This window comes from Lepidothrix coronata, unplaced genomic scaffold (genome assembly GCF_001604755.1).
Source record: "Lepidothrix coronata isolate B3197 unplaced genomic scaffold, Lepidothrix_coronata-1.0 Scaffold51, whole genome shotgun sequence".
Lineage (NCBI taxonomy): Eukaryota > Metazoa > Chordata > Aves > Passeriformes > Pipridae > Lepidothrix > Lepidothrix coronata.
In genome coordinates, this window is record NW_016690231.1 from 717519 (window position 1) to 737001 (window position 19483).

At 43.5% G+C, this 19483-nt stretch overlaps 1 protein-coding gene across 1 annotated transcript in view; it reads right to left on the reverse strand.

Moving 5' to 3' along the window:
* The window catches only part of TXNRD2 (thioredoxin reductase 2), a 49052-nt gene that overhangs the window by 1903 nt on the left and 27666 nt on the right, over positions 1 to 19483 (reverse strand). The window contains exons 17-22 of the mRNA XM_017815441.1: positions 16244 to 19478; positions 15631 to 15680; positions 12713 to 12922; positions 9585 to 9787; positions 9064 to 9259; positions 7620 to 7816 (exon numbers count right to left, since the gene is read on the reverse strand). Of these exons, the coding sequence (XP_017670930.1) occupies positions 19355 to 19478 (124 nt within the window). The 3' untranslated portion in view covers positions 7620 to 7816; positions 9064 to 9259; positions 9585 to 9787; ... (1 more) ...; positions 15631 to 15680; positions 16244 to 19354. The remainder of the gene's footprint in view (positions 1 to 7619; positions 7817 to 9063; positions 9260 to 9584; positions 9788 to 12712; positions 12923 to 15630; positions 15681 to 16243; positions 19479 to 19483) is intronic.

Here is a 19483-nt window from a genome sequence, read left to right on the forward strand (position 1 = left end):
ATGGTGCCAGGACAGGAGAGGGGCAGGGAGGGAAAGCCATCACCCTGGAAGAGACCTGCCCTGAGCAGTGGCACCGAAGGGATCGGGCCAGCCGGGACACAAAGGTTTCCATCCAGCAAATGACATCTCACCTTAGGCAGGAAGCTCATTTCCCTCCACAACCACTGAGGAAAAACAGGCTCTTAACTACATAGGAACATCCACCTTTTTTTTCTGATTCTACTGTTTCCTAACATAACACACTTAAACAACAAGCTTTGAAACCCAGAGATGCTATCCCATGGGAAGTGAAAGAAAACTTTGGTCTCAGCGTAGACCCCAAGCTGTTCTCAGACCAGAAAGACCTTGCAGTGGTGGTGAGGGATGTCTTGTGGCAGCAAGACCTGGAACAGGACCAAATGAGGAAATACTGTGGCATTTGCATGTTCATATGGGTTTTAGGGGCATTGTCTGTAACTTTTCCTGTAACTCAGGAAAAGTCCTGATCTTTTTGAGCCCCTCTCAAAAAAAGAGAAATGAACTGTGCATTGTTCCTCTCAAAGGGATAACTGTAAAATGGCCTTTGGACATGGTCTGGAGGCATCAGCTGCACAACCACCCCACCAGTGCTACCCTTGAAGAGAGAGATGTTGACAGGATGCCAAATCCAAACCCTCTGACAGAAAAGAGGACCAAAGGGCAAACCTGTATCTGGGTCCAGCTGCAAAAGCCCATGCTTTTGTTAATTCTGAACAAAAATCTTTGATCCAAACATACCCACTTTTTAGGGATTCCAAACTGGAGTGAAAACACAGCAGTTTCACCCTAGCCTGAAACACAGCCTCACATCTTTGATTTCTGAGGACAGATCATTTTTCTTGGAGTGAGGCACGTGGACAGCAACAGACACCTCCTGTCTGGTTCAGACAGGCCAACCAAAAGGCTTAAGTGGACACACACACTACCAACAGCATGTGATGGGATTTAGTGTGAGGAAATCAAACTCCCTGCCCCACCTCCTGGGCTTATCCTTTAAAGACCAGTCCTGTGCTCACAGCTGGAGTTTATGTGAGTCCTGCCTTATTAATTAACTGAAGCCAGTGCCTTTTCCCTCTGAATTCCAACAGAAGCAATTAGAAAGCAGATACCTCACACATAACAGCTGGTTCTTTTAACCCCCTCCTCATGCTATTTTCTCCCCTCCCCCAGCCAACTCATGTCCCCCTTCTCCATCCTTTCATGTAATGGAGAAGGAGAGTAAAATCGAGGTGGCAAAAGCAGGGGCACCAGATAACCATGTTCTTAATAAAATCATCCAGTGTGATGCTGAGAGCGGAGGAGTGTTGTTGAGACCACACTTCTGAGCAGGGGATCGTTACATTCACCCAACAGATGGGAAAAAAGCCTTGGCTGTCTACTGTGTCCTCCTTAAAAGGGGATCTGTATCAAAGTAGCAGCATACTTTCTGCACTGAAGGCTGTTGATGTCATTAGAGCAACCCTCGTTTTTATTTAACACCAGAGTTAAGAGTCACATAAAATTGGCACAGGTGAAGGCACCAGGCCCATTAACTTGTGCAACGTGACTCTCTGGGAATTTTTTGAATGTTCGTGCACCTCCAATTTATTTATGCTCGGGCAAACCAGCCCCAGAGCCTCCCCTCCCTGCTTCTCAGGATGAAGACAGCTTCAATCCTGCCACAGACCTGTAAAAAATCCACTCAATCCACTAACTTTCCCTCACTCCCAGGAAAGATCCAATGACAGGAAGGGCAGTGCTGTCCCTCTCTGTATTCCATGCATTGCTGGGAGATGCTGTGGACATAAAATCAAACCCACAGCCAAAAATGTCCACCTTAACACTGGAAGTGAAATCTGCCCTGGCCAAACTACCTTGAGTGCACATCCTGCTCCCAGGCAGGTCCTCTGGAGGCTGTGTCTTCATTTAAGGCAGGTAGAGCTTTTCAGAGGGAAAACAAGTCAAGGGGAACGGAGGTTAATTTGCCTTTGCAAAACACTTCTGAAGCAAGGAAGTAATTTCAGTGTGTTTGAGGCAAAGGGGTCACAACATTTCTGTTCTGAGCATGACTGGCCTTTTTTTAATGTAGAACTTATAGGTAAAATAGAGATCTGGTCCCACACAGGGCATCTGCTCATGGCAATAACAGAAGTGTGGACAGCCACAGCACTTCAGTGCCGAGAGGTTTTCCTGCTCAGGATTCCTCACTGATCCTGAAGCCAGGCAGCATTGTGAGGACATTCTCAGTTATAATGTGGGGAAGATTTAGGTCCAGCCATAAACTACCCATTTCCTCCCTCAAAGAGGTGGCTGTCAGAGAGGCTGCTATTGCACCAGCCATCCAGATGTTTGCCATCTTTATTACAAATTTACATGAATCTTACAACACCTCCATACTCTACAGCAACCTGATGATGCAGCCATCTAATACCCTACATAACAGACATGGAGAACAAGTTAGGAGGGATTAAATGATCTGCCCAGCTTCCCACAAGACAACGCAGGTGTGGCTAGAAACCAAAACTCCAAGCTTCCAATTTCTGCTGCGTTACACTAATCTCTTTATATGCTTTTTTCTAAAAAAGAAAAAAAAAAGTAAAATATCATAATTTCTGTAACATGTTTGTTGGTAACTAGTATGGGTACTGCTAACCAAACATAAAGATCAGCATATTTTAAAAACTGTTACAGCTGATCAGTCTGCTGAACCCTGTTTTTTTTTCTTCTGGGTCTTTCCAGAAGAAGAAAAATAGAAGGGAAGGGCATCCTTTTATAACTGCAAAGGCTCCAGCTAATGAGAGCAGAAATCGCATTTTGTATTTTGGCAGTTAGTGGTAAACACTATTATTAAAGCTATAATAAGATCTGCTAATGTTGTATGAAATATTAGTGATGTCTGAACACAAAGTAGAGTCCCCATCTCTTTAGTTAAAATTACAAAATGATTAACAGCCCAATTAAAAACATTTTTGGTTTTGACATGATAAATTACACTTTATCTACCTATCTGTGGATATAATTGATTATTTTATCCGTTTGCTGTTGGCTGTCATTAAAAAAGACAGATACCGTGGCTTTCTGGCCTCTCTCCCGCTGAGAGAAAGAACAAATCCTGCTATTAACGACAGACAGGATCATTATGAAAAAATTCCATTTGCCACTAGGCAACATAGCCCAGTTCCAGTAATTATTGTATTAGTCAAGCCGTTGAGAAGTTCCATAAAATTGAGAGAGTTTTTAAGGAGCATCCAACATTATTTGGCAACTTTTGTGATGTAACAATTAAAACCATGCTCCAGGCCCCAAAATGTGCAGGAGATTGCCAAAATCAGATAAAACCCTAGAGGGCCCCTGACTCGCAAAGGAAAAAAAAAATCAAACTGTTTACTTTTAGGATCAGACATTCATCAACGTTTGGCTTTTGTTTCAGCCGTGTCAGATAATAACAGCACCACGTTCTCAGTCAGCTTCTAACAAAACTCCCCAATTCGATGTCAGCTCTCGGGGCTGACACCAGCCTCTCCTCAGGAGAGGGAGATCTTATGGGAGCTGATGCTACCAGCTTTCCTTGGCAGATCAGATACCTGGGAGCACTCAGCAGTGCCTTCTGGAGTGAATCACGTCTGCCATCCACCAGTGAGCATCAGGAAATCACTGGAGAGAAGTGCAAGTTATTCCTTCCTCTAGGAGCTGAGCCAGGCAACACCTCAAATTGTCAGGGCTGCAGGGGATAAAGCAGAAGTCTCCTGTCCATGTACCCCATTAACCTGTCAAGGAACTGATAAAAATATTTAAATCACGCTTTAAAACTGTTAAGGGAAATTGCTACTGAACAAAACTTCCAGCCAAGTTTATCATCTACTTACCTCTCTACTGAGTGGTGTTCAGGATAATGATGTACAGTACCAGAGCTGGAGGGACAGTGTCAGGCTTCTGCAGGGGAAGGTGACGTTGGTCACAAAACCCAGACCTGCTTTAGCCTAATACAGAGCGCAGGAAGCACTTCAAGAGCATATCAGTTTGCAAAGAAGTTCCTCCCTTCCCAAAATAACGTGCCTGAGTCTGAAAATCTCAATGTACTAAAGAACTGGGATGGCAGCAGCAGTTTCCATGGCAGTCAAAGGCAGCTGGGATCTGAGCACAGGATGAGGAGCCAGGATACTGCTGTTGTCACTGGGGAACGGCAGCAGGGCAGGGTTCAGCACCAGCACCCTGCCAGTCTCCACCTGGAACATGCTGTACCAAGCAGGACAGATGAACAGATACCCTGGAGCCTGCCATGGTATGGCCTGTCATCACCCAGCTCCAGGCTGGAGATGGATGCCAACTGTCAGGGCCTGCTGACCTATTTAATAAAAAAGACCAAACCTGCAGCCCTCAGCAGTCGTGGCTCCAATCTGATTGAAAGGGGAGCAGGGCACAGCACTGCAGATGGGCAGCCCTGAACTGTGGGCACTGCCAAGGCACAGGCAGAGGCTCACACACCTGGCAGAGGGAGGGGTGTGAAGGGAAAGCTCTCCTTACCCCAGCTCCAAAACTGATCCTGCTGCTCTGCAAGGCAGGCATGCCTGAGTCCTGATAAGCTCAGGAATCAGCTAATGCTGGAAGCCACTGCCACATTTTCCAGCACATTTAACCTCCAGTTTGGGTCTAGCAATTGCTGGGTGTGGTGAGATGTGCTGCTGTAGAAGTATAAAACCCTGAGTAACTACGAGCTGCTTTTGGGAAACACCATCGCCTTGGAGTTTTCTTCAGCACAGCTAAAGCATATATTGTGGTAGTATTCAATTTTCTTGCATTTGGAACTGTCATCTCAAGTGAAGCATCCTAGGTCAGCTCAAGAACTTAGGTCAGTAGCTGTCAGTGTGAAGAATGAATTCTTTTTCTTGAGTTATATGAGTAAATTGTGCCAAATCCTCAACATATTAGAGAAGTGCCAGATGAAGACTTAGGAAGGTTTTTAATATATGTTCCTTGTTAGCATTAAAACTTTTATTATTAAAAGAGCTATATTACAACATACATGTACATATGAACTTAAAAAATAATTTGAAAAAAATACAATCCTAATTTTTTTTGTTAGTGTCTCTGGCTTACAGCTCACCTGAGCCATCAGTGAGGAAAATGCAAACCCCAGCACACAGCAAAGGGAACTCAGTGATGAAAGAGGGAGAGTGGAGTGCATTGTTTGTGGGTATTGCTGAGAATGACATGAACTCATTGAAAAAGACGATAACTTTGTAATGAAACTGTGGGACTTCAAATCAAAGGCCAAACTCCCTGATTCAGCCAGCTCCCCTCAGACCACTCCTATAGTTTCCCTGTGGACTGCAGGAACAAGCCTGAACAATACAACCAGTTTCCACCCCAGCCTGGCTGTTCAGTTTGTAGGTGCTTGCACCTCCCTCCGTGTCAGCTGGCTGGTTCAGAAGGATGCCAGCTGGCTAATACTTCAGCCAACCTGATTTCCAGATAACTGATTTTTGTAGCTACCACTTTAATTAAAATAAAAAATACATGTAAAGGACAAGTTTATCACCTGCTAACACATGCCATGGTTGTCTCTTGGTCAATCAGCAAGCAGCAGAGCTGCAGACTTCTCTTCCACACCACCAGCATCCAGAAGGAAAAAAATCAGTCCATCTGCTAAAGCAATCAGGCCCCTGTGCTCCCCAGCGTCAGCTCCCATTTCCAGGATCCAGTGCCCTCTGCTGAGCAGAACCAAACCAAGCATTAACATGTCCCTGCCCCACAGAGGGACTGCTCAGGCTCAGCAGTACTGGAGCTGAGCAGTTGGGAGATCAGTGCTCCCCTGCATGCCCACCCGTGCACCCAGTGCCCCACGTGCCCCCCGTGCTCCAGGTGGTTGGAAAGCAGCTCATGGAGAGCATGGAGGGACTTTGCAGAGGCTGCGGAGCTGTCAGAGGAGTAACATGTCACTGTGGAAGGGGAAATCCGTGTGGACATATGGTAGTTGTGAAAGCAGCTGGACTAGCAACCTTGGCAGGCTTGAGTCGAACAGAAATGTTGCTGCTTTGCCTTGATCTTTATTTACAATAAACTGCTGGGCTCCAGCTCGGTGTTTTATCTGGGAACAGCCCTGGTGCTCCTGCGCCCCTGTTCCGTCTCATTGGTGCACTGACATATTTACACGGGGCCGGGCCGGGCAGCTGGGAACGAGGGGCCATATATCAAGAGAGGAAAAAGGGATGCAAAGATGAATTTTATGAAATACTTTCCACTTTCCTTTGACTTGGTTGTGCGCTTTGCTACGGCCCATTGGGCGCTCACTCAGCGCCCGGACACTGCGCTCGGGGCAGTCTCGCCTCTGTTCCTGACTGTGTCTGCATGCCAAGCCCAGCCCAGTACCTGGGGCAGCCCACAGGGAAATGGAGAGTCAAAAAAAGAGAAAGGTGGCTGGGAGGGAAATTTCCTGCCCTTCAGTGGTGTGTACCATGGGAAAGGGAACGATGGCCTGTAAGGCACCAGTCCTGTCCGAGTCCTGCACGACACCCTTTACACCTGAGGGCCAAAGGGAGAGGAAATATTTCCACTACTTTGTGAGAGAAAACAATCAAGTCCCTTTTGCAATTTAAGGAGGTTGTATCCTCTTTGATTTCTTCTCTGGGCAATGAAAAGGGTTAATTCCTCACAGTGTTGACTTAATCCTTTCCTTTTTCCCAGTGGCTGACTAATAGGTTAGATGTGTTGACTCTGTTTAAAAAGACAAGCTTTGGACATAATATTAATGATATTGTGTGTGGAATAACATTAGAAAACAAACACAGAGGCACCTGGGGAGTCTGAAGGCATCTTCTGGCCTTTCTGGGCTGACAGCACAGAGTGGCCCTTCAGCATTTCCATGTGGAAAAACACCATCTAGTGTGAGACAGTTCACTCTCAGTGACCCTCTTGCCTTTCAGACAGTGAGAAGTCAGGACCGTTATGAAGCCGAAAACTTGTTTCATAAGAACAGGTCATTGCTCAAACAGCTGAAGAGGGGGGAAGAAATTGAAAAAAAGGGAATCCAGAGAAACAGTTGGAAATGAAAATGGGAGATGTGAATGGAATAATGGTTGGTGTCTTTCCTCTGGCACTGATGTCCTAACAAAGGGTGTGAAAGTTTTTTCCCTTATGTTTTTGCAAAGCAAAGATGGGAGGAGAGCACTGTTTGTTTATTCATTTGTCTACAAGCCCCACTAGCACAAAGAAGTCACTGCAAATACTTATCCAGGGCTCAGGCTGATCCCACTGGGATGCAAGAACTGCATGCTCCCTTGATAGCCTCTGTGGGATCCAAACCAGCATGTGGAAGTGCTTATTTCCCTCTGTTGTCTATTGGGAGGACTAGGGGAGTGCAGCACAGTTCCACCTCCATCCCCAAGGTGAGGCCTGAAAGCAGGGTGGGCCTCCCTGAGCCCCTGGAGCCCCTGCCCAGCACAGACATGGACAAGGCCTTGGGACAAGAAGTCTCACTTCAAAGATTTGCCAGGCTTTGTGCAGGTGTCCCATACTAAGTGTCACAGTACAGGCAAAATAAACTAGATGCCCTACTGCTGGCAAAGCATAGAATTTTCCTGGTACAGCTGTGTTTAAATGGAGCTGAATCAAGGCAATCTCACCTTGGATTAAGAGCCATCAGTTGCCAGGACGAGATCTTCTGCACTGAGTAGAATGTCTGTCAGCACTCTTGAAGAATCTCCTCAGATGGTTCCTTGGAACTCTCTTCTCTGCATGGTTTCATCACCTGCACTTGAGCAGCTGAAGGTGCACTGGAAAGGAGCACCTGAGGTCATCCAGCTCAGAGCTCAGCAGGAGCCTGGCAGGGATAAAAAGAAAGTCACCACTTTAAGCTAAGATCATTTAGTGACTCACCCAAGATCACACAGACGGTGCTTACACCAAGAATTAGACCCATCAAGCCATCCAACACCTCCTGATTACTCATTGAGGATTAGAGTCCATTTAGGAGTCTATTTTAATATATAAATGTAGGATTTGGAGCTATGATGGAATGGGAAATTAAATACTGAGAAGTCTGTCACATCTCTGTTCAAAGCAGGCTAACATTTCATGTAAGGAATTACATGCTTCAGACAGTTGCAATCATCTTCTGCACAAATAATTGAAGCTTACTTCATCTGTTGTATTCTGATATAAATTTTTATTGGAAATATAAATACCTATGTCGGTCACCAAACCAAATAAAACAAACATATTGAGTAGGGTCTATTATAGGCTAATATGGAAACAAATAATCTGCAAGTCTGGTTTTATTTATAAGCTTATTTGAGTTTTTACTCTAGGCTCATATTAATCGGGTTTGTGGTTTCCACATCTGTATTGCTGATGCCCAGTGCAGACAGCATGCCAAGTCAGACCTGGGCATCCTCCAAGCTCCAAATGGAAAACATATGCCTCAACTCCAGCTACCTCGAGACAAGCAGGGCCAGTAACCTCCCCGGTAACCGCAGCGGGTGCAGCGGGCGCAGCGGAGCCCTGGGGAGCTCTCGGAGGTGCCTCTCACGAGTTTCTTGCCTCTGACTTGCTCCAGGGGCAGCCAGGCTGCCGCCTGTGCTCCATTTGCTCTCTCTGATGATCAAGAGATACCAATTCCCTTCACAGCCTCCCCTCTCCTCTAGCTGTAGCTAGGAATTCCCAGACTGGACCAGTTAGCTCACAGTGTCAGCCAGTGATACATATTCTCGAGGAAGATGGAAGAACTCCTGCAGCTGATGGCAATGCAGGATGAATTCTTTCCATAACCCTTGATTATATTTTTAATATTTATAAAAAGCATTTCAAATGTTCACAAAAGCCATAAATATATATATAAGAAGTGCCCATGCCCCTTGTCAAGCCAAAATGGATCCAGCTGTTCTGTGGTGCTGGTCTCTGATTGCGGAGAATCCCTGCACTAATGAAAGATGTATAAAGGGAATCCCAAACTAGAAATATGATCTCTGCTAAAGACTGTTCAAATCCACTATTAAAGAATATTTCAGGGAAGTACATGAACAAAAAGCTGATTGTCAATACAGCTGAGATCCAGTCCTGAGAACCCACCTCCACAAGGGCATCTCTTCTGCTTGCAGACACCTTTCAGAGCAAGTTGCTTCCAGACAGACTTTGCTTTGTGCTGGAACATCGCCAGAGTTTTGTGCCAGTGGAGCTGCATCACTGCAAACCCATTCATGGAGCCCCACAGAACCTCAGGGCAGTAGAAGTGCCAGACCTGCTTCTTCCCTGAGCACAGGAGGAGCTGGAGCAAAAGCACATATATGACAGGAGTGAGAGAAAAGGAAGCAGTATTGCTGGTGGAAACACTAGAAATTTGGTGAAGGCATTCAAATTTATTCCCTATGTACCCTCTGATGGCCATCCAGGAGCCTCTGCCACCTGTAGCAATTATCTCTTTCTTGACTATTTTGACACAGTGATGCACAGCAGTGCCATAAAATATGGTTTTTTTGAGTTACTGTAGCATCACCTGTGTGTGTTGCTCATACAGCAACACCATGATTAGCTTTAAGAATTTAGAGGAGGGAAAGGGGGGTATTGGGGAGGGGATAAAAAATTAACACAACCTCAGTGCCCCATCCATGCCAAAGGGAATCACTGTCATCCATCATCCACCTCCTCAGAGAGCTGCTCTGCCCAGCACGGCTGCTCCACTGGCTCCCAGGCAGGAGCAACTCTTATGAAACTGAGATGGCAAAACTGCAGTGTCTGATAACAGAGGGGCAGATCTGTCATCAGCACAGAAGGCAGTCATTCCTCGTGGCAGTGGCTGGAGAAAAGAAGATGCAATTAACAATTAGCTTTGGTAAGAGAAGACAAAACCCTTAACACAGTTTCTACTGCAGCAAATCAAGCCACAGACTTAGGAATTAATGGCTCAAAGTCTTGGTTTTTGCCTTCCTAGATACACTAGAAGATGAAAGAGAGAGTGAATTTCTCCTGCCACTTCATTCTGGCTAGCTAAGAATTGGGGCTCAGCCATGGAAAAGGGCCAACCTTGCAACAGTTACAGGAAATGAGAAGAGTTTTGCAGCATTTCCAAGCAAATTCAGCACACCTTCAGATTTGTATTTTAGGCAGAACACTCAGGCTTCTCACCCCAGAAAACACTGAAGCCTTTCAGTGGATGTTTCACTATCTTCCCTTCCCATCCTCCTCTCGCAGCTCCTCAGTTTCTGAACTTAGAACCAAATCCACACAGAGCTCCAGGTGTGTCAAACAGGCTTTGCTTTCATAGGTTTGACCTCTGAGTTGCATCTCCCTTCTCCCAGCCTTGGTTAATAGTTCTGGGAAAACATGCTCATGCCAGTCACACTGTTTATATACATAAACTGCAGGTTTATCTACATTGCTGTCTTCTCATCCATTCTCTTGAATCCTGCTGTAAGTCCAGCCCTGGCAGCAGCTGACCCACAAAGCTGTGTCCCCAGGCAGTGAGTGTCAGCTGTGCTGTAGTAAAAGGCATGGCTCAGAGGACATCATTCCTACACAGAGCTCACATGCATATTTTCGAGTGCTGCCTGGATTTTTAGCTTGGAAATTCTGTGTATAATTTAGATCTGTTCGACTTCGTTTCCAGCAGAGACTGATTCAGATCATCTAGAGATGTGCAAGGAATATGGTCAACTAACATGCACATAAAAGCATTGTTTCTGGTGCAAAGTCAGTTATCTTCCTCTTCCTCAGACACCTTGCATGTAGATTAGTTCAGACTCTCAAATGACATTAAAGGACCTTGTTCTATTATTTCACAGTCCACAGGTGCAAGAGGAAACCAAATCCAGCCCAGTCTACAGGCCTAGTTCAACATCCTGTACAGCACTGCCAGCCATTCTCTCCCCCCTCCTTCCTGATCACTTTGGTTCTTTGTGCCCTACAATAATTTCCTCTTCTAGTCTCTCTTTTTCCCTTTGTCCATGGCACACTACAAATTACTTGTGGTTGCAATGATTAATTTCACAACTCACACCTAATTTGACCCTAATAACTTTGCCTGCAAAAGGGACAATTCCTTGTTGATCCAGACAACTTATCAGCCCCTGAACACAATAAAAAGGTGGGGCTGGTTGCCAGCAGGGAGATGCCCATTAGTCCTTTTCCAGGCGGAATGTCGGAGGTCCCTTATCAAGTGGGAGAGAGCTGGAGTACTGCAGGCATGCAGGGGGAGGCACACTGCTCCCAGCCTGCAAGGCCACACAACATGGGAAGTGGTGGCTTGAAAGAGGAGTGGAAGAATGACAGATGGTTTGTGCCTGTGTGTCCCTGCAGAGGACACCGGGCCCGCCATGGGAACGGCGTGGACAGTAAAGGCAGCGCCTCAAGTGAGGAGTGACAAAGCAAGTCAGCCACGGATGGCCCGTGGGAGGCCAGAGGAAATGCACCATTAGTCAAAGTTGGAGGAAAAATAAAATGCGATGACAACTGGGCCATTCATGTGCTTCCCCTTCAAGGACTGACCAGAGCCTTCCCAACTCAAAAGACTCAAGTATCAGCCCTTTCTCTCTGCAGCCAGGCTAATGTGCACCACAGAGTCTGAGAAACTCCCCTGTCACCTACATTAATTCTTATCTTGTTGTTCTTGGCTACACTTCACTGAAGTACAGTGAGGGAGAGTGCTTCAATCAATAATGTGGATCCAAGGGAACACCCCTCTGCTGTTCCTCGGGATCAGCTCAATAGCACAAAGCAAACGTTCGCCCAACTGGGGAACTTGGGAAATATTAGGACTTCCAGAACTGGAGCATAAGACACTGAGGTGGCCTCACGAGGATGTTTAAGCTCACATGGACAATTGCATCACTCCAGGGTAGCTTTCTGCACTTCTGAGAGTTTGCTACTCAATAAAAAAGTGCAAGAGCTCAGAGGTCTCAGTAGCCTCAGTGACAGAGGCCTTGCATTTCACAGCAGATTCCATCAGAAGTTCCACTTTGCCACTCTCCTGGAAACCCTAAGGCACTGTTGCCACAGCCCGTGAATCTGAGATTTTGTCATTAAGGAAGGATGATGCCCTTCAGAAGGTCCAACCATAAACACTCACAAATGCTTGGTCTCTCATTCTTCAAAGGGAACAATACCCCAGCTAAGGACAGGACTTATTGAGAACTGCTCCTCTGGAGCTGTGGCATTTCCAGATTTGGAAGTATGTGGGAGCTAAAGGGAGATGCAAGCAGAAAATCCCCAAATGTTCTCTTACAAATACATTGGATTCCTACCCCACGAAAAGGGAATTCACTTACTAACACTTGAATAGGGCTAAGAGCAGCTAAGTAAAACAGAATGTGCATCTTTCAAAAAAAGTAGAACAAGAAAAATTCGGGGATTACAATGAAATCCCTGATTAAGGAAGAGACCCAAAGAGACCTGAAATGTAAAGGTATCCTGGATATATGCAGAATGAACAAGGACAGAAATGCAAGCAAAGTCTGAAGTATCAAGAGAATTCTCCTTATTTTCCTGTGTTTGAAATATGTCTAACAAATAAGCTCAGTGACAAATAAAGAAGTAAAAATCAAAAGTGCTGTCATGATTTAATTAGATCCCAGCCTGATGTAAATTAAATTAATAATAAAAAAATAAATCCTTTGACAACCTGAGAGCCGTTTCTGAAGTCTCCAAAGCAGCCTTGCTGCTCTTGAAATGACTTCCTGTGAGATGGTGAACAATCTCTGCTTTCTGCATTAGGGGAGTCATTCACCTGAACCGAGCAGTGTGATCACTGTGAACACCCTGCTGCCCAAACTGCTGCCTGACAACATCTTCCCAATCACTCAGGAGGCTCCTGCCAGCAGAACATTAGCTGACTCCATTTCTCTAAGGAAAATGCCTGGGTTTCCTGATGTTTCCAGCTGTGTTTGTACAACCTGCCTTCGTGTGAAGTTGAAAATTAATGCACTTCCTCTTGATCCTTTGAAAGAGAGAAAAAAAGGAAGATTATCAAAATTAATAAAAATGCCAAAGCTCAATCCTTTGTCCCTGTTGAACAAGGGTTTTTAAATAAAGATTGCTGAGCTCAAGCTCCTGCACAAAGCTAAAAGCTGCCATGTAACCTGTTGCTCTGACACAGTGTGAACAGAATATTGGTTGGCTGCACTGCAGCTCATTCACACGAGTAAGAGATAAAAATAAAACAGGCTTTCAATGTGGACTGTTTTGTTGGGAGTACACCCTGGAAAAATGTATTTGGGCCTTTTCTCACAGGGAGCTGGCAAAGAAGGGAACATTTGTTTATTTTCTTGATTTTTGCTTAAAGCCTAAAGTCTGTCTTTTTTCACTGGTTTTCTTTCCCTTGGTATTTTAATTTAATGGAGTTACATAATATTCTAATAGACAAGGTATCTGTAGTCCTTTTGGTTTAGATTTGTTTGAGATATGTTACCACCTAGCTAATCCTAACTCAGCACAGAGCCTTGGGAAAAAGAAGTCTCCTTGTCAAAGATTTAAGAAGGATCTTGCTCTTTGTTTTTATGCTGAAACAAGGAGAACAAGCCTGATTCCCATGTTGCTTTAATGTAAAGGGAAGAAGGATGGAACAAACCCCAACTGGTCTTTGTGTGATCTGAAGGAAAAACAGGGGAGGAGGTAAGTGGGAGTATTTTTACAGTTCATCTTTCATGGAGTATAAAGGCTTTCCTTAAATGAATGTGTTAATATATTGGACATACTCTACCACAAACTGCTGAGACTTTTACCTGGAAAAATTTCCCCCACCCCCTCCTTGGAGCTGCTGGTTCTGACAGGCTGCAGCTCCCAATACCTCTACCCAGCTAACAATGCACAGCACCTTGTTCAAACAAGACTGGTCTCCATTTCACACTACCCCCCCAGGGAATATTCACTTTTCTCTTCAGACTGTATCTTTCTGACTGATGCAATCAGATTCTGGAAACCTGCCTTATTAGTTTATATTCCAGCTTCTTAGGGAATGATGTTAATTTTCCATTGTAGGACCAGAAGATTTGAGATGTGCTAGATCTTGTCTATAAGAAACAACCAAACAGTGGCACAGGCAGTACCAGGGTTAGAAATGACTGCAGTGAACAGCACTCCTTGCACAGCAAGTCCAGGAGTCACAAAAGAGACAATCTCCTAACTCCAACAGTGCTTGAAGAGAGGTCTTTTACAATTACACAATGAATAAATAAAAGTGCATTTTCTTACTTATTCGCTTGAGATATTCTGCCTAATTTCTGCACCAGTTCACCATCCTAATTGTTTTCTTCCCAGATCTGTGGTTTACTACTAAGCCTTTACACTGTGATGGCCAAAGAGTTCCATTATATCCATTAAAGATTAGATCATTTTCTTTGTTTCCCACAGCAAATAGGATCCCATTCATATCCCAAACTGAATGTCAGTAGTTGGAATGATGTTTTCTTAAGGTGCATATAAGATTAAAGACTGAAATCAGATGCAGTGTTGCCAAAGCCTTTGTAATATGCATGTTTTTCATGGCAAGATGATTGACAAGAATTGCAGGAAGGTGCTGAAGGGGATATTTCACCTGGCCCATCAAAACTCAATGTAGAGGATTAGAACTAAGAAGAGCTGACAATATTGACTTTGAGTACCACAACGGAAACATAATTAGCTCTTTGACAGGTAGTGGACAGAAATATTCCATTTTTAAAAAATCAGTTAGAGTAATTACAGCATATCTGTTGCATGCTGCCCTGGGAAAAAAAAAAAAAAAGAAAAAAGGTCTGCTCTGCTGTTTCCTCTTTTCCCAGTAAAATTCAACTTTGGCACTAGAATAAATGCTTGCAAACCCAGCCTTTCTGCTGGAAGAACATCAGGAAAACTTTGTGCATAAAAGTAAAAAACCTCTCTTAAAAGAGAGCACACAGATCTGAAAGAATGAAAAAGTCAATGAATTTTATACAAGTTTACGTATTGCAAAACAAACTGTCTGCACTATGCTTATTAAAGGCATATTTCATTGCCTAATCATAGATGTCTATTGTACCTTTTATGTTTTGAATCATAATTGCAGCCTGTTCCCCAACTGTAATAATGAAAGACGTTTTGGCACATGCTCACATTGATTCCCCTTTAACAAAGCACTTAAGACACAGACTGGCATCCCACTGCAGTTAATGGGCAGCATTAACTCCAGGCCCTTGATGGCACTGGGATTTAGACAAATGGCAGTTTGTATGGGCACCAAATTGCCCACTGTTGGCCAGGCAGGAGCCTCTGAAGAGAACCCTTCAAACTCCAAAGCCTGCACGATGTGCAGCTGCTTTGGTTAGAAACACACTGCACTGGGCAAAGGGGTTTTATGCTTTTATCAGAATAACTGTGCTGGGAAAAAAGGGGTATCTGCTGTGCTGAACTGTCTTTTCCAGCTCCTGCTCTGCAATAATCTGAACTGTAGAAACAACTTTCAGTAGGTGTAATGACACGTCCCAGAAATGGGAAAAGGCAAAACTTAATTGTACACAATACCTTAGCATTGAGAACAAGTTATCATTAGGTGTAATACAAATAATGCAGTATATTCAGTTCTCAATTTATAAAGATTATTGTCTGTATGCTTGTCTGTAATTCTTTTTGGTTTGGGATTAAGTAGCATATGAAAATAAGGAACAAAAAAATAATGAAGAGTTTTCTTACCTTATTCCCTTTTTTAGCCATTGTTACTAGATATCCTAATTTGTTAGAACCTGCAATGAAATATTACAGGAAATTAAAACAGATTAAAAATGCAGAAATCAAAATGCCTTTAAATACAATAAAGTCAATATTCACTCTCAGCATCAAATCCAAGGCATGTACTGAGATAATACCAAACCAGCCTGTTTCAGCAGCTCAGCATTACCTGACATAACGGGAACTTCTCATCAAAATCAGTGCATTTACAGAAATAAAAGAAAATTGAGATGAACTGATCAATGTTCTCCCTTTCTTTTCTGACAGAGAAGTTTCTCAGAGTTCTAAATGTTGCTGGTCATTTCTCAGTTAGTTTTCCAATATTTTTACCCAGCAGTACCTATAGCTGCTAACTGCCTTTGTTCCTATGCATTTTTTCCACTTTGTGTTCTGGTTTAAAACCCAAGGTAAATAGCTGGGGTAGAATAGTTTGGCCCTGTACAATCCTCTGACTGCACTGTATTTCCAGGGAGTTTACTCTTGACCTCAAGCAGGATGTCAACACCAGGGACAGTGAAAATACCTGTTAGATCTCATTAGCTGCAATAAACAGGAGAGTGTTTGAAAACATACTTACCAAGTCTACAGGTTCCCTTAAATTCAAAATAAGAGGCCATCCAGCCTGGAAAAATCTCCACAGTTATTCAGTTTACACACAGATACAGAGAGGTATCAACATTTCCTTCTTAAAAGGTCTGAGTCTGTCTACTTCTTCATTTCCTTAACACACACTTCAACCAAGAGAAACAACAGCAAGATCGAAAACCAAATCTATTGTAAGCAGAAAGCATATGTACAAAATTAAGCAAATACAATCACACATTTACTAGAAAAAAATATTCTTTATTCATTAATTAATGCACAACACAATAAATATTGGAATCACACATGTAAGGGACCCAGCAAAGCTCAGACTTGTTTGCACCATGGTGTGGTTTGACAAACAGATCCTCATCAGCTGGCATCCTGTGAAGCCTGACTCAATTTGTTTGTTTTTTACATTTTCACATGCAATTAGTAATTTTCAGTGTACATCAGTTGTTCCAATTGACATTAGTCAGGCTTTTAAATAAAACAATTCTTAAGCACCATCCCTGGTGAATCCTGCAGGAAAAAAGCACAGTCACAGCAGTTGTCATTATTCTGCCCTGCTGCTGATGTTGCCATCAGGGTTATGCAGCTGTGATGTGTATTCAGTTTTACTTCAGTGGGGCAACAGCATTTTCCACTAAATGAGGAATAGAACTGGGCTGCTACTGAAGAGACAGGAACAATGTTCATCAGAATTCTAACACCAAGGCAGTTCTGTTACTTCTGAGAAAGATGACATGCCTTAGTTTCACACACTGAGCACACATTTCCTTGAGATCTCCTTATTTGCTGTCCCAAATAATTATTTTCAACTTTATGATGAATGACATTAACTCATCTTTCCATTGATTTGTCTGTAGGGACAGACTCCTTCTGCTGGATGCATTGGTGGGGCAGAGAAGCTGATTTTACAGGGCTAAACACCAGTGCTTTCACTTATGGGAAACCAAAGGAACTATCAAAGGTAATCACTAGAAAAAAATCTTGCATGCATAGACATTACAATTCAGTCAGAGGTGAGAGATTTCTCACAGAAAGTTCTCTGTTTCAATTGTTAATTGCAATATTAAGTAAAACATTTTAAGAAACCCTAATGTATTATGAACTCCTCTTTTGTGAAATGTAATAGGGTTTTTGGCTGCACCATGCTCATAAGACCTTTATTAAAGGAAACAGAAACTTCTGACTGTGCAGGTATGCACGCATTTATATACAAAGTTTTCATCATTTCTTCTAAAGGCAGCTGTAAAATGCAGGCAGTGTTTCAGCTACACTTCCACTCAAAGTATTTCTTTTCAATTACAAACTTATGGATGAGTTCTCAGATGAAAACTGGCAGATGTGACAGGGAATGCCACTTGCAGCCAAACCATATCACTCCTTCCTATTTTATGGACCAGAAATACTGACCAAAACTCAGGAAATTTTGTAAAGAAAGCATTTGAGATTTCTTTTGTTGTTAAAATAAATAGTTGAAAATTCAATATTCTAGTATCAATGGAAGTATGATAAATGCTGTTACATAATATTTTACAAGGAAGTTCTGATCCTTTTTTTCTACTAGTTTCTCTGACAGGTACAATTCTCGTGGTAAAAAAGATTTCACACTCATACCAAACCAGCCATTTGTCTGTGTTGCAGCAGTGAAACAGCAATCCAATTAAAAATAGCAAAGATACACATGATCATCAGACTATTCTTCTAAACTGTGCAACAAGCTTGGAATGAAAATATCAAATTCCCCAAAGAAAACACTGATATCAATTAACTGCAAAAAGGATACATTTGGTTTCACCTCCAGCCGATCTCTTCTTTTCCTATGATCACTATTCTGCTGTAAAGGGTGCAAGAAATTCTGTGTTTATGCATAGCAAAATACTGCGACTTCCATTGAAGTTCGGTGCAGGTTTTGTGCTTGCCTTTGTCAGGCCACCTCCTCACCAGGGCTCTGCACAAGCAGCTTCACTCTCGGATGTTCCTTTGCTGCCACAGATTAGGCAGCACCTCCCCCTTCTGGAGAGCCCGAAAAGCAGCAGGAATTCGGGACAGGGCAAGGCTTTCTCGGTCGGGCCGATACGCAAAACAAAGTTTGCAGAGAATTATTTTAGATCCTTGTTCTGAGCACGACTGTCTCTTTTCTAGATCGCCGGTTAATGTAGTTCCCTTCACTAACGTGTTTTAGCAAAGCCAGACCTAAGTCAATTCAGATGTAGTACCCAGCTCATCAGTGAGAAAGTCTTAAAAACAAACCAAGAAAATATATCAGTGTCAGCTAGATTTCTGCATTCTATAAAACAGAAAATGCTACGTAAGTTGGATTATTAGTGGGTTTGATTCTACTTGTCAGCATTGCTTAATATGCACTGTTCAAGCAGTAATTTGTGAGATGTGTCAATTTAATTTGAACTGAACTAAAAATTTCAGGAGTAGGCAGAGAAATAACCATAAAATTCAACTCTTCCTTTAGCACCTCTGAGCTCATTCACTCTCAGCCATCATCATTGTGCCCAGGATGCTACTGATTAATGCACTGGGATTCTTCCAGCAGCAGCACAGCCTCAGTGATAGATGATTTTCTATTAAATTCCTCTATGTATTACATTTAGAAGAAAAATCCCGAAGATGACTGCTTACCCACTGTTACACACTCTGGGAACTTGCTTCTGCTCGTGAGCACAGTCTCAGCAGTCACTGCTGGCATCAGTAACGAGCTGTGCAAGCTCAGGACAAAGTATCACCAAACTGCCACGGGAGGCCCTGTCCAGTCCCCAGCATGTGGCACCATCCCGGGAGGCACTTTGCCAGCAGTGCCAGCAGAGGAACCCAGGGAAAACTGCTGCACTTGTAGGTGGCCTCAGGTGTCCCTGGCTTCAGTTACATTCACATGTAAAATACTGGGATTATTTCCTAGCTCCCAGCAAGAGAACGGTTTTAGGCACTTTGAAAGAGAGAGCTTTGTTACAGCAGGACTGCATTGGTGTTAGAACTGAGGTGGTGCAAGGATCAAACCATTAATGCTGTTTCAACTCTAAGTGCCCCCTTTCTTTACAAACATATTTTGTGCTTTTTTCCTTCTTTCCAGGGATGGTGTTTAACCTCAGCAGCCTGTGACTGTTGCGTCCAAGCCAGAACGCTTTGTGATGTGCAGCTTGGTGACCTCCTCAGCACAGGTGGGGTGGATGCCAACTGTCTTCATCAGCTGAGGATACGTGGCACCACACCTACC